Source organism: Lepisma saccharinum, chromosome 25 (genome assembly GCF_977018435.1).
Source record: "Lepisma saccharinum chromosome 25, izLepSacc3.1, whole genome shotgun sequence".
Lineage (NCBI taxonomy): Eukaryota > Metazoa > Arthropoda > Insecta > Zygentoma > Lepismatidae > Lepisma > Lepisma saccharinum.
Genome location: NC_139253.1, coordinates 17567904 through 17586439, shown reverse-complemented (window position 1 = coordinate 17586439; position 18536 = coordinate 17567904). Strand labels below are relative to the sequence as shown.

The 18536-nt window shown below is 38.0% G+C and overlaps 1 protein-coding gene across 1 annotated transcript; it reads right to left on the bottom strand.

Annotated features, from left to right (window-relative positions):
• Positions 1-9447: 9447 nt before the first annotated feature.
• LOC145978834 (uncharacterized) lies at positions 9448-18231 on the bottom strand. The gene is made up of 2 exons (XM_083111712.1): positions 17777-18231; positions 9448-9800 (listed from the first exon to the last, which is right to left on the bottom strand). The coding sequence occupies exons 1-2, from the start codon at positions 18205-18207 to the stop codon at positions 9764-9766; spliced, it is 468 nt and encodes a 155-aa protein (XP_082967838.1). The 5' UTR covers positions 18208-18231; the 3' UTR covers positions 9448-9763.
• Between the last annotated feature and the right edge of the window lie 305 nt (positions 18232-18536).

Below are 18536 nucleotides of genomic sequence, written 5' to 3'. Positions count from 1 at the left end.
TGTTCCATACCACCTTTTTAATTTTGTAAGGGTTTTAGATAATGGAATTTTCCCCGTAAATGGAATTTTCCCCGTACATACTGAAGGGTGCATAATGACCATAAGTGGCGATGCACCCAAAAATTTTAAACCAATCAATCTCAGGTGGCATTATCTTTTTTTGACTTGTTAGTGTTAAGTTTCTCAAAATTCGCATTTTTGTTTAGAACATTTTTCTTCCAAATATACCAAAACCTAATGCTTCCATTGTGCTTTTAAACTATTATTTTAAATTGTAGGTCACATGGTCTACGTATTTTCGTGACAGTTTGATATGTTGGAACAGATTTTTGAGTAAGTAAAAGTAAAGTGCTCCCCTTTGCTTAGCACCTAGCCATGAAAGCATCTAGGGGGTGTGGAGTTAGGGCAATAAACTTTCTTGATCATGGCAGAAATTGGGGGTGATGTAATCAGCACCACGCTCCTGGCTACCTTTACCTCCTCGCCCCAGTTTCCTCCAGGTACCGGCTTGATACGACACTAGGTGGGTGCCGGAGCAGTTTGAACAGGTGGAAAAGATTCTGCTTCTCCCCCGCAGGGGATCGACCCCGGGTCTCTCGCATAGTAGTCAGTATTTCTCACTCGACAAATGCCAATGGTGCGCACTTAGCTTGGTAATTCAAAACACATCTTGCGCGACAAATACTGAAGATGCAGCTCCCGTGTGATGGTAGATATGCACTTGATCTTCTGTTAGAACCCTGCCACTTTGCCCTGTGATGCAAATTGTTTTCATAGAAGTTGAAAAAATCGTGGGAAATACATGATTTAATGTGGCTCTCGGAAGCATTCCATGCATAACAAGCACTATAGTTTACTCTTGAATAAAATGTTGGAAAATTTGCACATTTTATGTACAAAAAATATGGCACATTTTGTTTCTTTAAGCCTAGAAAAGACAAGAATCTTGGATTTCATGGAATTTTTCACTGTTTTAGGACATTTTTTAAAAAAAATAGCTAAAAACGCAAAAAAATCGCATTTTATGCCAAATTTGCGTTATTTCGATATTTTGAACAGGCGAAAAATGTGTCCAGACATCACTGCACATTCATAAACACAACTTATCTTAATAATAATTTTTTTAAAAAAGTCAATCAAGACAAAATTCCCTGACTTTTTTTGACACATCAAATTCCCTGACTTTTCCCAGTTTTACAGGTCTGTCGCCACCCTGCCAGTGTCAAAGCTCCAGGTCAGACTCTGAGATCAAGGCCAGCTTCTAGCTTCACATGGCCTCTGCCTCAGACTCAGAACTCAAGGTCGACCTCTGGTCATACATGGTCTCACACTCATAAGTCTCTTGTAGGCTCAGTATCAGTCTCTGGAGGCTTAACATTTGTGTGAGAAATTCATTCACAGGCGTCGGAAAGGGGGGATGCCTAATATTCAAAAAATGATTTAGGTGCCGTATTTGCATGATATTTTCAGATACACACTATGTACATTCCAATAAAATTTATTAGGCACAAATACATAAGACTGTAATTCCTTGTAAGCATGAATGCTATAGAAATTACAAAATGCTTTTGTAAATATTCTCAACATATTTACATGTAAAATTACAGAAAGTCATTCTAGAAGGTAACATTGGACAAATGGAAAACGGGAGCTCCACATTTCAGGGTTTATGAGTTTTCAATATGCTTATAAGTGATCACAGTAAAGTGCTCCTTAATTTTTGCTCACCACTCTCCACCTGCATAAAGTATACTGATATTTAAAATGTAAGCATGACACTTCCTTCTTATTAAAATTCATATTTAACTTAATTAATTTTTCAATCCACAATTAACACATATGTTTCCTTACAAATGGCTGTGAAAGGCATCAAGATTTGGGCTCGGGCTATGGGACGTATGCTGGTTCAAGTCTCCTGGGGGAATTGTAACAACTTTTATCATGAGATTTCAACCAGTCCATGGGACCGTTGGCCACCCACAATTGTGAGAATATTTGGAAGCTAGGAATGAGTAGCATAACCCAGTCATGAAGACATACAACAATGACTCGTTGTGCCCTCAACACATCATCCTGTAACTGGTTGGATGATGGCCCACCTCTGCTGAGGCATGTGGAGTGAGGCCAGCAGTCAGTAAGTAGGCCCTCGACTTCACAGGCTGTTGCACCATGGGTTGAAATAAAAAGCAAGTGTATTCACTGCAACTGTATGTGCCGTGGTAGCTCAGTCGTTAGGGCATCTTTCTACCATGTGAGACACCCAGGTTCGATCCCTGGCGGGGGAGAACCGGGATTCTTTACACCTGTTCAAGCGGCTCTGGCACCCAACCAGCACCGTACAAAGTGGGTACCTGGAGGAAACTCTGGGTGGTAAAGGTGGTCAGGGGCATGGTGCTTATCACATCACCCACACCTTCGGCTGTGATCAAGAAAGTGTGGGCCCTAACTCCTCACCCCCTATATGCCTTCATGGCATGGTGCAAAGCACAGGGGAGCACTTTACCTTTTTACTTTTTTATTCACTGCAATTGATTGACAATTTTTATATATAAAACTACAAGTAGCCAAAATTAAATCATTTGTGAAGATTTTGTCAATGTACATTAAAATTTCTATTTGGTGTGTGTTGCCATTACACAAAAAATGATCTATTTTATGTTATGTTAAATTATAGGCCCAAATTCCCAGACACAACTGTAGCACTAATATAGATTCGGTAAGGAAGAAATTTTCTGATATGAAAGATTGTTTTATTCACTAGAATCTGGAATATCTATAATTTTGTTACAATTAAAGGCATTTAAGTAAATAAGAGAAAATATAATGTCTCCATCAGGTTCAAACTGCTGCATGCAGATGGTGTTGAAGTGGTAGTTCTTGTCAAGACTGGTGCATTTTTGTCTCCCATGACTAGTAAGGAAGATTTTGTTGTGAAACAACAAATCCAGTATGTAGCCGAAAGTACCTGAAATAGTATGTGAAAAGGCGAACACCTTTTATATCTTAAGAAAGTAGTGGTTATGTTCATGGTTTTTGAAGTGCCATATCATCGTGGTGCTAATTTTAGCATACACTGTTGCCAAAATTTCACTCTGTGATTTCTAACGATATGATCAAGTTTTTTATTCGCTGCAATTTATTGACAATTTTTTATATAAAACTATAAGTAGCATAAATTAAATCATTTTTGAAGATTTTGTCAATGTACATTAAAATTTCTATTTGGTGTGTGATGCCATTATGAGGATTATGAATGATGAGGATAAATACAATGAAACCAGGGTTCGAACCTGGACGAACCTGACTCCATAAAGCATTGTACTTGCCACATTATATGAAAACATATCCAACGATTATTTTGTATTTTTCAATGAATGGCACAGTGGCAGCGTCGTCACTTGTAATCAAGAGGTCCTGGGTTCGATACCTGGTGGAGGTTTCGATACCTGGTTCAGATTCCACTTAAAACTGTAGGTCCAGTCCCGATTAGCCTTACTGTGCATAAAATGGACTTTAAACACCAAATCAATCAATCTATGAATGTAACAATAAGTGCTGCTATTATTTATTATGCACGTTCCTGTTAGGTACAAATTAATGTTTAACAAACATTATAAAGTTGGAACTGATGCACTGAAGTGATCGCCTACCGTGTAGCAAACCAGTAACCCTTTAGTTACAAGACGATATCGTCAACTGCTGTAGTACTATTTAGATCTATTATTTTCACGTCCATTTACAGAAGATACGTAAGTTTTGTATTTCATTATTAATATTTAACTTATCTAAGGTTGTAACAAGAAAATGTAAATATTTTTAAAATGCATTATAAGTTGACTCATACACGATATTAACTTTATTTTTATTCTTCTTTTTCAGAGAAGCATTTGAGAGTAACTTTTGTAAAAGAGGACAACAAAATTGATTGACAATGGCAGCTGTCCACCATCACAGTTTGCAGATAAGATGCTGTGAAATACGAGGTTTGTCCGGAAAGTAAAGATACAAACAAAAAATAAGATATAAAAGAAATGTATTGCTCGCAACTAAAGTTACACTTGATGCACTGATACAGAGGTTATTTCTCCACATAAGTGCCACCATTGTCCAAACATTTGTTCAGACGCGGAACAAGTTTTTGTATCCCTGAATCGTAGAAATCCGCCGCCTGCATCTCGAACCAAGTTGTGACTTCTTCCCCGACTTCATCATAATCGGCAAAGTGTTTTCAACCAAGATTTTTCTTGAGGTACAGGAACAGGTGGTACGCTGGGTGCAAGGTCAGGGCTGTATAGCGGATGGTGAAGGACCTCCCATTGAAACTGTGCAAGCAGATCCTTGGTGACATTCGCTGCATGGGGGCAGGCATTGTCATGAAGAAAGCGGATTCCACTTGACAACATGCCTCTCAGTTTGTCATGAATTGCACGTCGAAGATGTTTTTAAAGTCTGGCAGTAGGTTTCAGCATTAATCGTTCTTCCAGGCGGCATGAATTCCACCAGGAGGATGCCGTGGCGATCCCAGAAAACGGTTGCCATCAGCTTGCGGGTTGAAATTGACGTTTTGAATTTTTTTCTTTTGGAGAATGAGTATGGCACCACTGCAGTGACTGCTGCTTGGATTCAAGCTAATGGTGGAACACCCATGTTTCATCACCTGTCACAATGGAGTCCAGGAATGCATCTCCCTCTTCTGCGTTAGCGAGTAAGAAAGTCCAGTGCATATCCCAGTCGTATTGTTTTGTGTTCGTCAGTCAAATGTTTTGGGACCCAGCGTGCACACAACTTTCTGTACCCTAACCCACTCACAACTTCATGAATAGTGGTTTTCGAACTGTCAGGAAACATCACATACAATTCTCGAATTGTCACCTGCCTATTCGCATGCACCTCTGCTTCATATACACAATACGATTGCGAAGGTCGTCCGTGATCACGGACGGCCTCCCACTTCTCTCTTCATCATGAACATCACGTCGACCTTCTACGAAGGCACGGCACGATTTCTCCACATTTTGATGATTCATTACGTTTCCGTACACAGTCACAATTTCTCGGTGGATCTCCGATGAACGGTTTCCTTGTGCCTGCAAAAACCTGATCACAGCATGCACTTTGCACTTGGCGGGATTCGGTATCACCGCTGCCATTTCCAACGAGTGTTCCTCGCACAAGACTCAGCGCAGCACTAACGACTCACTCCCAATCCTCGTCGTATGGATCACGGTTATTGCCAGTGTTGCCAACTTTGGTACACATTTTTCCCCTACCGTGCAAATGTGTTTGTATCTTTACTTTCCGGACAAACCTTGTACAAATCATAAATGAGGATTGTGTGTAATTTAGATAACAGAGTAATATATGCTATTTGGAGTGCATAGGCCTTCATTGTGTTTCGTTTCTCTAGACAACTTGGTGCAATGGAGATGATTTACTAGACATCAAGAGTCCATAATCTGCTCAAGAAATTATGATGTAGGCAGTATGATGTATACAGAAATTGTGAATTATATTCTAGAGCTACTAAAAAGGAACAGTGCATGTGGTGTGATTTGTTTGTCTTGTGTATTAATGAATGGCAAATAATCAGAGATATTTTGGGCCCCGGGTTTGATCGATACCCGGTGGAGGCACATGGCACAGTGGTTCGGATCCCACTTTAAACTGTAGGTATAAAGTGGACTTAAAACACGAACTCAAACAAACTCATTGAGATATTTGTTAGTTGCAATTTTAAGGGATATTTTTTCCCCAAAATGTAGGACATTAAGTTTGTCCTGAACTACATGATGAGTGTCGCACAGCAAGAAGCATACCTCTCAGAGAACCAGATAATGATTTACAGGTTACGAGGAGAAAAAGTACCAAAATACATTGAAACAAAATATTAACGTAAATTTTGATGATACCCTAAGTATCTAATTTTAGTAGTCTCTGTAAGCAGAATTTGTTGTACGTACTTTTGACTTTTTGAACTAAGGACTATTGCATTGTATTTGATAAAACTAGTTAAATATGTTTCATAACAATGATAACACTTTTCACCGATGACCACCTTAAGTCACATAAAATTAAAATTTAGTTAATATATGTTTATACTTAAAAATATATGTGCAATAACGTTTAAACTAAATCTCTGTTACTTAAAAATGAAGATCAGACTTTTATTTTTGTTTGGAAAATTATATTTTTGAAGGAATGCTGATTAACCAAGAAGTTGTGTATTCCCAAGATAATTGTCGAAGATTGCATGTGTTTGTACTCATGTCGTAGGTGTACTAATATAAATAAGGTAGGGACACGTGCAGTTGTTGATTTTTGGTGATGGAAATAGGTTGTAGATATAGTTACCAATTATCCTTTCTGTGCATAAAGTGGTTTAAAAAAAAAATTTTAAAAAAAAAATTATATTAATTTATAAAATATTTAATAATCTATATAATTATTTAAATATTAATTATATAAAAATATATTATTATTATTATTATTATTATTATTATTATTACAATTTTAATAATCATCCTTCTTTCAGTCTGTCATTTGCTTGAAAATATTGCCAATTTGCAGCTGAAGAAAATTAGCATTAAGAGTGAATTTTAAGCATTTATTCATAATGTTTTTATTTCTTTAAAAAGCCGGCCTCCATCGCAGTGTGGTTAGCACATCGTGCCACAACACCAGCCGTTGGGGGTTCGGATCCTGGCCTGGGCATGGATGTTTGTGAGTGTCCATTCATCAATTTCATCATATCATCACTCATCCACATCTTTGCAAATTAGCCAAAAGTTGCACAAGAAGCGAAGTAAGATAAAGCAAATCAATCAATTTCTTTAAAAAGTAACATCTCTAGAAAATATATTGTGTCTGTGACTCCATTTTCTAATTTAAAAACTCTCAAAACATATATTATGAAACTAAAACGAATACGTTACGTGGTTTCTAAAATACTCAACTCTCTTTTGTCTTTCTCTTGGAAAATGTTATCTATTTTGGAAATCATCTAAACCTGAAATGTCTACCCAAGAAAATTTTGAGGTAATACTAACAATCACCATCACATGCAAGCAAAAAATTCCTAGAACAAACACGTTTTACTGACTTCAATTGTGGACCCAGGACTCTTGCGTTTTATTTTTTTTCCCAAAATTGTTGTATTTCTGTAAAATATTTTAAAAATGGAACATAACTCCAGAAATAGTAAGTCCAAAGAACTCAATCTTTAGTCACTTATAAGCAAAGGACTGGAGAATGACTAGAGAGTAACTATGAGAAATATTGATATACTGAAGACGAAACTTCCTCCTGCAAAGTTATGAAGAAAATATGGTAAAGATTTCTGACAAAAGCGAGAAATGTCATCAAGTAGTGTTATATAAAATGGGTTATCTGTAAGTATCTTCAATAGGTGGGTTTTATGTGATGTCAGGATGCACACAGCAGCCATGTTTGCGGTCAATTTTATTTGTCGTTTGCAAGGAAATATCCACCACGTAACGTTTGTTACATCTCTATGAACTGCACATTTGTTTTAAATCACAAATATCTGTGTTACTATCTTCCGCCTGCCTGCTCCAATTCTGTATGCTTACAAGAACTGGTCTCAATCATGGCTGCTCGAAGTCATAATTCAAAAGTTTGTGACATAGGTGAAACACACCTATTATCTTGTAGGCAAGGCAGCAGTTGCTTCAAACAAAATTGCATTATACTTACTTGCTCTGTTCGGTGCATGAACTAACTACACAGATGTTTTTATTTTTTTGTTAATATTTTGGAATATTTTGGACTTTTACTACTTTTCATTGCTGATACACTCGTTCTGATAAAGAGTTTCTAACTGATCACATAAAAATCAATAACATTGCTGCACCCCTACGAATTTTGTATAAATTACACTAATTAATCTGATGTTATCTTCCATCAGTAAATAACCTGATCGCCCAACCTGACTCTACTTATCTTGATTATGCACATAGATCTGGCAACATGGCACTCAGTTGCCATGACAAACAGTACTGCAATCTGTTATCGAAAAATTACTGCAAAATCACATTTAGTACGGCCTTAATGTGTTTGGTTATGTTTTTAACAAAAAATGGTAACATTTATTAAATTCGGAAATTTTTTACCAACATATTTAGTAACTTCAAACATATGTTTAACATTACTAACAGGGTTTGCCTCTGGTTAAGAATCATTTATTTGTCGACATCTCAAAAACTAGCAAAAAGAAGTCACAGATGGTAACACTGCTATCAAAGTATATCAAATGATGACTCTCAATCTAATAATGTAATAATGTGATGCAGGGCATCTTGCCACCTTCTGGTGAGGGAAAACTCATCTTTGGACTAGGAAGAAATATGAGTTGCTTGGTGGGGTTCATTGCCTCAGTATTCTGTAAAACTTCTTCTTAATATGCTGAACGGTGGTCAATGGTAAATTGCTCAGTAAAAGCAGAGAAAGAGATGATGTCAAATATAAATTGGGAACCTTTTATCAGACAACAACTTTATGTTAATCAGTTGTTACTGCTTAAATCAAGAAATAAAAGATTCAGAAAACAACAAATCAATCATATGTTTCGAACAGACAGGTAAGGATCACCATCAAAATTTGAGTATGTAATCACATAATGCCAGGTCTTGAGTGCTGGAACAAGTGTACCCTCTTAGTTCAAGGCATCACAAAAGAACAAGAGTGCCCATGTACTCACACTCCTTGGTTGACAGGCCGTCAAGCTGTGACTGTGAAAACACACTGCTCTCTTGAACACTCTATTGCAATGACCGAAACACAACTCATTCCCCTTCCTCCACTACAACAGCACCTTTCTGTTTTGAAAATGGAAACTCACTGCATTTGTCTACATACAAGAACACGTCACTTTGCCTTGGCAAAACTCATGTTTAGGCTACAGAATTGATTCTGAAAATACATTAGAAGGAAAGAATGAATCTAATTATGACCACTCCCCCTTTTCCAATATTCATTCATTCATTGTTTTCTGCCTAATTGGCAGGTTTTCACTGCAATCTCCAGCTTTCCCTGTTCTCTGCCTTACGCTTCGTAATAGCATACGACCCAGTTAATTTAATATCCATAAGCTGATATCTCTTTCTTCCACGGACTTTTCTTCCTTCAACCATTCCCTCCAAGGCATCTCTTAGCAGGCAGTTTCTTCTTAGACAGTGTCCTAACCAGTTTCTTTTCCTCTTCTTGATGGTCTCCAGTATAGATCTTTTTTCACCAACTCTTTTCAGTACGGCTTCGTTTCTTACCTTGTCTGTCCATTTTACACGCTCCATTTTTCGCCATGTCCACATTTCAAAAGCTTCGAGTCGTTTCTCTTCATTTCTTCTCAACGTCCAGGTTTCTGCACCATATAGTGCTACACTCCACACAAAACATTTCACTAATCTCTTCCTTAGACCTATGTCCATGGGTCCACAAAAAACATTTTTTCTTCTATTAAAAGCTTCTTTTGCTATTGCGATTCTCATTTTCACTTCTTGGTTGCAGCTCATGTCACTGCTTATAGTGCATCCGAGGTACTTGAAGCTATCCACTTGCTGGATTCTTTCACTGTTTGCTCTCACATTAATATTCCTTGGTTTCCGTCCTATAACCATTGCCTTTGTCTTCTTTACATTAATCTTCATTCCATACTGCTCACATCTGCTGTTTAACTCTTCTAACATACTATTTATGGTTATTTCATCCTCAGCGAATAATGCCATGTCATCAGCAAATCTTATGCAGTTTATTCTTCTTCCTCCCAATTTGACACCTCCTGTGCCCTGGAAACAATATAGTCATCATAAAATTAGTATTCATTAATACTAATGATATATTTTAAAGTTCTTGTAGCAATAAAAGCATATATCTCTGAACATTATCTGAGTCAAAGAAAATTCCAAAAGGTAAAAATATGTACCAGCTGGGCAATGGAAAAAAATAGAGGTATAGATCTAGGTACAAAAGAAATAAAGTGGCACTCTACTACATCGATATACTATAGTTCCAACAGAAAACATATATTTCGGTAATTATAAATATTCTGAACGATTATATTTGTTAGTGTTAAAACCGAATGTTAGTAATAATATAGTAGACATTGAAAATTACACATTACTTCGATGTAGATTAAACAAATCTAGAGGTGGCGTGTGCTTATACATATCTAAATCGCTTAAATGGAAATTTTTAGACGGGTTTGTTAATAATGATATCGGTGTAGAGTCCCTTGTAATTTAATTAACTATCTACAGGAAAAAAAAATGGAATTATGGATGGAAAAGAGTAAATAGAACTTGCTCAGGATAGGGACAGATGGAAGGCCTGTGTTGCTGCAAACATGAACCTTAGGGTTTGAGAAGGCTAGAGAGTTAGTTACAACCTTAGTGACAATGAAGTTCGACCAGTCACAAATATAGGAGTGCGTTGTGAAAGAAGGAGAACACATGCATATGCTGAATATATTTTATTCAGCAGGCTACATGGAACAAAGGAAAACATAAATTTCCCCTGCAACGCAGCAATGTATGATGTCCACACAAAATAAAACATTTTCGTCCATCTACACGTGACATTGAAGTTCGACCACTGTTAGAGGGGATCCTGTTTACCATGGTGTGACGCCGCCTCGTCGGCGAATAACTGTGGCAATGCATCGGGGCATGCTGCGGACGAGTCGTTCAAGGTATTCCACATCGATGCGGTGCCATTCCTCCTGCAGGCAGGCGATAAGAGCAGCCACTGTCGTGGGTCCCCTCTGTTGCACACGTCGCTTAAGAACACGCCCCACATTCTCAATGGGCGAGAGGTCGGGACTCGATGGTGGCCATGGCAGAGTTCGCACGTGATGGCGAGTCAACCATTCTCTTGTCAGCCGCGCTGTATGAGGCCTGGCATTGTCGTGTTGAAAGATGAGACGCCGGCTGTGGAACAGGTGCCTTCGCACTGTGGGAAGATGCCGCTCCAGTATGCGTGTATAGGCGTGTGCATTCACAATGCCCTCGCAGACGTGTAGTGGGCCAACCCCAGATGCCATCATGCATCCCCATACCATCACTGACGCAGGTTTCTGTACCCGACGTGCATAACATTTTGCTTCATTCTGTTCCTCCTTCCGACAAATGACTGTTTTCCGTATTTTCCCGTACACAACATTGAAAATGGATTCATCCGGCCACAAAATCCTGTTCCACTGCCGAAATGTCCATCCCCGGTACATTCGTGCCCACCGTAGTCGATTGCCTTTGTTCAACATGGAAAGGAAGGGTTTACGTTTCGCCTTGTACACTCGGTAACCGCATCGCTGCAGGTAACGGCGAATGGTTCTGGTTGACACTTCAATGTGAAAGCGTTCTCGAGTCCACAGTCGTAATTCGGCCACAGAAACATGATTGTTGGTCTGGATATAGCACCTAAATATTCGTAGGTCACGCACGCTCAGCAGGCATTTTCGACCGGGGACCTTACCTGGCTCTGTAGTACCCGTATTTTGATGGTGTTTGATGATGCAGTGGATGGTTGACTTGGGTAAGTTCAGTTGGTGCCTTATTTCCCGTTCACTGAGTCCATCCCGTTGCAACTCCACCTCTCTTCTCCTCACGGTGTTGTCAATAGGTTTGCCCCTGGCCATGGTGATGATGCACTGCGGTTCCTCGGTGCACAGCACGCGCTTATATACGGCAGACTCCCTTATCATGTCCGTGACGTCATGCTTCCATTGAATGCGCCACTATCTGGAATTTTCCGTATGGGTCTGGTGCCTGGTCGAAGTTCAATGTCACGCATATAGTTCCCCGTTTTCGTTCTTTACGTGACCTTGGGTGCAACATGCTGGGATTACGATTCTTGCCTGCTCACACGCCTCCTCTTACACACATGCGTCACTTCTGCGGGTCACCCATTCCACCGCCTATGCCTCTGTGCATTTAATCACGTATTCCTTTCTGGTCGAACTTCATTGTCACCAAGGTTGTAGTTATATCATCCTTTAATACTATGCTTACAGGAAACTAAAGGCAGACAATATGAAACATACAGAATTGTTCACTATTGTTTAGGCCCACCCTGAACGAGGTATTAGCATATATGTCCATGAATCAATACCATATCAGGAAGTACAATTATCCAAACATCATAAACTCTTCTGCGATTACAAAATAGAAGCACGGACTATCCAAATCTCCATAGAAGGACAAAAAATAACAATAATAAATATTTATATTACATCAAATTACAACTCTCAGAATATAAAAACCTTCAGAGTTAGAAGCATTGATACCCCTAGTCCATACATTATTGCTGGTGACTTTAATAATCATCATGTCATTTGGGGGACACACACATCAGATAGACTTGGGTCCAGCATTGCTGACTAGATAGAAAACAACTATTTATTGTCATAAATGATGGATCGCCCACACATATTCCATGCAATGGAAAAAACTCCACATCAATGGACCTTACAATAATATCAGTGTCATTATTCCCCAAATTACAGTGGACCACAGCGGAGGAACTTCATGGCAGTGATCATTTTCCCATTTATGATAATGCCCAATTTTTATCATCACAACCAATCCCACACATCATATTTCCAGTAATTCTCTTTAAAATTAATAATCTATCATGGATCATATACAGTACTGATAGATTCTCATACACTAAAAAAACGAATAAATTTCTCTCATAAAGTACTAATAGATTCTCATATACTAAAAAAATCGAATAAAATCCTCTCAACCGATTACATACAATACATTACTCCAAATCATCACAGAAGTGTTAGACATTCTTAGTTCACAGAATCAATTTTTCGCAAACAATATTTCGAAAAATACATTGGTGGACCACAGAGTGCGAGACGGCAAAAAACAACCGAAAAAAGAGTGTGTTTCAATTTGTATCATACCCCGCCCTTGAAAATTGTATATTATGGAAAAAGTCAATAGCATAAGCAAAGAAAATATTTCTGCAAGCCAAACGTCAAGCGTGGATTAAATATTGCAATTCAGTACACATGCAGGAATTATCCCGAAACGTGTGGCATAAATTTAATTCCTCACATAAACCACATTCACCTCATCAACAGCCAATAGATAATAGCTGGCAATACCAATTTTTAATGCAATTGATTCCGCCATCGGTACATCTTCCATATGATAAAATGGAGGACAATAATTCAAATTTTACACAAGAATTCCCTCCTGTTACTACAGAGGAACTAAAAAATATAATGAATGATGCTAAACTCACAGCACCAGGCTTGGATGGAATACCTTATGAAGCTATAAGATATTTACCGGAAGCAGGTTTAGATATACTTGCAACATATTCTGTACTGCTGTAGTACCAAGGGAACGTAAAAATTACGTAGTTCTCCCAGTTCTGAAAGTGCACAAACAACCTCATTGCGCAACATCATACAGAACCATAGTGCTAATTTCAGTCTTAGAAAAAAATATTCGAGCAAACAATCTATTTCAGAATTACCTGGACACTAGAACATTATCGTTTTTTTATCCTACTGAACTTGGTTTTAGAATTAATTATGGCAGTCAAGATGGAATAGCCATCCTTAGTGCTCCAATTCAAAATAGTAAATTTAATCGATCATACTGTTAGTCTTTTTATACATTTAGAAAAAGCATATGGTTCAATGAATTTATATATGCTCTTCAATAAATTAGAAAACCTTCATATTCACCCCAACTATTGTTAATTATATGGAACCTACGTATATTCCAACAGAAAGATGCATGGATGGTTCTCAGAAAAACTTAGTGACCCTCGCTTTACTTCAAATGGAATTCCTCAAGGTGCACCATAGAGTCCTTTATTATTTAATATTTACACTAATGAAATGCATACCTTAGCTCTTTATCCATTCCAGATAGTACAATATGCACATGATTTTTGTTTTTATAGTACTACAGATGATGCAACCCAAGACGTAATAAAAATGCAGAAATTAATCATCAACCTACAAGAATGGTTCTACAATGCAGGATCGACCCTTAGTGAAAGCAAATCCAAAATTCCGGCACATATCCCAATAATATTCTACAAATTTCCGACATCCCGGTGACAGATACTCACAAATATTTAGGTGTGTATTTTGATAAATGCTTTACATGGAATACACTCATTATGCAATTTACAAATATTTAGTTATTTTTAAATATACTCTGTAGTATGACAACAACTAAATGGTGTAGGCACCCAAAAATTTTACTTCTCTTTTATAAAAATGCTTTTCGTTCATTTCTGGATTATGCAGCTTTTAGTTACCGGGAAGCAAGATCCAGTCTACTCGACAAAATAGACATATTACAAAGAAAAGCATTGCGAATTTCTTTAGGTCTCATGCAATCAAGCCCCAATGTAAGTGTTTATATGGAGAACAAAGAAACATGCTTGAGACACAGGTGGATTCAATTAACAATAAAATTCCTCCTTAAATCTTGGGAAAATCATCCTCATCCATTTAATAAACTGTTTGAAATACAAAAACAATGGACTGAAGCCGATGTTATAAATCCACAAACAACCTCATATTTCTTTGTATACTGCCATTACTTAGACCCAGAACTTCGGTCCAAGCCTTTCACTCTCCTACATCCTTTGATTTATCAACTTGATATACCATTAACAGTGGCAAAGCGTGACATTTTTACGTAGTCATCGCAAGACTTGCCAAATGTCAGGAGGTGGGGGGAGGGGGGATATTTCTCCAGGATAAACACAAAGGTCATGCGTTATGTTGTATGATTCATATTCTAGTATCTGAGTGATGATAATATCTGACAGTAATTAGCATGTGTAGATTATCTGAAGAAAACGAAAAATTTTTGAGTCTGTTTACCATATATTTTCGTCAGATGAGAAGTTACGAAAAATTGGGAGAGCAAATCCTATACAAAATACAAAATTTCAGATAACCTGAAAAATGGAAAAATTGTTAAACCTCTCTCCCCGAATTTCGTATTGCCTCCAAAATCCGGTCACAGAAAGCCTACTGTGGTTGTAAACATGGGGACTGAAAAAGGTATTTTATGACCAGACCTTCAAGAGCGGTAGAAACCAGCGGTCGAAGGACTTTGGATTCGCAGACCTGCTGTGATGACTTGGGCTGCCTGACACCATTGTAGTCAACAGGAAACATAGTGGAAAGGTTGGGCACGGGTGGTAGAACTGGGCTCCCATTTTGATGTGCTAAACTTAGCGAATCTCTTGCATATTTCTATCTGTATCATGGCATCATTTGACTAATTTCGCACAAAAATGCGAATATTCTGACTCATTTTTACTTTTTCTCTAAAATATTTACAATGCAAAATTTTTATTACTTTGCTTCGTCTGACCATTAAAAACACAATGTACAATACACTTCAGAGATCTAGGACTACATGCATTGTACAGAGAAAAATGGCCAACACACGTAATTATATACACTGATGGTTCAAAGGATAACCAAGGGGTAGGATGCGCCTATTACATCCCAGAGAAAAGAAAGTACAAGCAGTTTAGATTACCTATAGATTCATCAATTTTCACTGTGGAAAGTTAAGCATTATACTGAGCTGTACAAAGTAGAATATCCGATGGTTATTAAAAAAATCTTATCTTACAGATGCTTTGAATGTATTACAAGCTTTATCTACATCTTATCCTAAATTATGCCATGAGTTTATATTCAATATTCTAATAATTCAACAAGTTCAATTGGCTCGTAAAAGGAACATTGATATACAATTTAGTTATGTTAAAGCATATAATTATATATTAATTTGGGAAATGAACGAGTGGACATATATGCTAATATAGCCAGAGATTTACAACACATAAGTTTCAACAGATTATGGTACACAGATTTATTACCTTGAGTAAAAAACAAACTCATGAATCATTGGAAAGACTGGTGCAAGGAACAATTTATGGTAGTGGGTTTTTTCGACCATAGGCTTATAGCCTAGTCAGTACTGAAGAACACGTGGTATAATTTGGCGCTCTAGCATTCATACAGTGCGTTTGAAAAGTCCCCACACTCATACTTTTAAAAAAAAAGCTTCTAAGGCATTCATCTGAATTAGTTGTCAAGTCTGCCAGTAGTGATTGGTATGACCTTGAAGAACGAGTTCATGTTATGCTTAGAGCAGTGCCGCTGCTACAGTCCTCGGTGTGAGACGTACAATCACAGTTTGTCAACAATGCCTTTTAAGCACACCACCCAGTGACTGAGATGCGGAGAAACACTGAGTAATGTGGCAACAGGACTTCTGTTGTCTGCTTCCACTGAAATCGAATGGTGTAATGCCCACTACAGGGAAACGTGGGGAACAGAAGCACAAAATTTCCGTCCCAGAAGTCTGCAGGTTATCTTGAAGGTTATCGCCCACTGAGACGTCGGAAATGCATCAGTTGGGTTCTGCTTCCGTGTCTCTCCACGTCTCAGTGGGCATTAAGCTTTACGCACACAGAGCGAATCACATGTTGGAAGCATATTTTCAGTACGTCATATGAAAGATGTGTGGAGAAATGGAGAAGTCTATTTGCTGATTCCGGCACCAGGTAAAACTGCAACGGAGGATTGTTTCAAATTTAGTTTCCATATTCTTTTTGTGCATTTCATCGCACGGAAAGTTGTATGCCATCTTGTCAGTGTGTTACTGACCTCAGAGATTGCAGTATTCCTCACATTTAGTTTACAAATTATTTTTTGTGTATTAGTAGACATTAGTCAAACCTACTGAAGAATTCATCAGTAAACTTTTGAAAAACTTCCGAAACTTCTTCAACACTCATTTCTTGCTAGTCAACAGTCCAGTTACCTCACCCATCTGAAGCAATCTCTGAAAGAAGGTGGTTATCTTGTAATCTGCGACTTCGCTGACAACTATTCATTCATTCTCCAGGATGCAGCCCAAGGTTTCCACTGGAACAATGCCCAGGCAACAGTTCACCCCTTCACAATCTATTTCCAAGATCCAACAATAAAAACATTGATGCATACATCTCTTGTCATCATTTCTGACTGCCTCACTCTTGACATGAATCTGAAAGGTGCATTTATTTCCGTTGATTTGACGTGGAATGACCCACGTACATACTTCCAGAATATGGTTGAACAGGTGCTTCTACTTGTGCTTAGTAAAAACCATGCATTTCATTGTGTGGTTCATAATGGTCTATATTTTACAAACTTGAATATCTGCATAAACAGCAAACCACACAGTTGTATTTTGTTTATACAAAAAACAGGCAAAATAGCCAACACTGATGGGAATAAGTCCAAGTTTGTAAAAATTAATAGAAAAGTTACAAAAGCAAATATGTGCATATTAAACGCCATATAAAATTTTGATTAAGTATTATGATAAATTTCAAACTTTCATGTTAATAATTGGGTCTGAAACTTTTAAGCAATGTGAAGTAGAGCATGTAAATTCACAAAAAATTCCATCAAATGGCAGAAAAATTTTAAAGAACTATAAATTTCAAACTAGAGTTGATATTCCTAAAATGAAAAAAATTGCTTATTATATTTATCCACAGATATCACGCACCAAATGTCATCCAAATCTGAGATGGTGGGGTGGATACCTGGATGATCTTGTATGGAATAACCCACTACCACTGCAGCATTGGTGGCAATATTCAATAAATTAATTGCATTGTAACTCGTACGTAATAAGGTCCAATTTTGAATTTTAGTACTGTCATGTTCGCTTTCAATCCTTGTACTAAAATTTCCTGCACCTACCTTTCTCCAGGATCTGTCCCTTGGCCTTCCACTTCTTCGGTGATCACTGCATTCTTCTTCCTGTCCTCGTCATCACTTAATACTAACGCATCATTGTCACTATCCTCAGCTGGCACTTTCTCCACAAATTGTTTACAGTCATACGGATAAAATCCTTCACTTTCACTAGGAGCTTCCTCACTTGTGCCTTCAAAATGCATCAATTTTTCATCACTCTCACTTTCAACTTTATCAACTAAAGTTTCATCAATGTACTGACTGGATAAATTGATGTCAACATTAGGAGGATCTTCGAATGATTTGGTTTCAGTCTTGACACATGACTCATCTGGAAGCCAAAGATTCTCCAGAGATGATTGTTCACAAACTAATGAATCAGCACTTTCCATTTCAGACTTTATTGTTGTCACTTCTGGAAGAGGGAAACCCATATCAGATACTGGAGCAGGCACAGTTTCTTCACTACCACGAGACAAGGATGCAGAATGCTTCTGAAATACAACCGTAAGGTACATAAATTTTATGATATTGCCTTTTCATATATAAAACAACCCTTCCCTCTTCCTACAGAAATCACTATCCTAATTGTGCAGCTTATACTGCAGGAGGTCTTAGAAAGGCCGCTTCGCAGGCTAACAGCAGACATCGCTCGCACACTGTTGCCAATACTCTCATGTCGTCTGCTCCTCAGCCGAACAAACAGGCCGAGGTAGCAACAGGCAGAGGTCACTCACCCTTCCAGAAGGGTGCAGCCAGCTAG

What these genes read in the sequence shown, in the direction of transcription:
- LOC145978834 (XM_083111712.1), bottom strand. Translation starts at nt 18,207, where the DNA reads ATGGGTTTCCCTCTTCCAGAAGTGACAACAATAAAGTCTGAAATGGAA. An exon ending in GGGACAGATCCTGGAGAAAG is followed by an intron (nt 9,801 to 17,776) that starts GTAGGTGCAGGA and finishes TATTGTTTCCAG; the next exon opens with GGCACAGGAGGTGTCAAATT.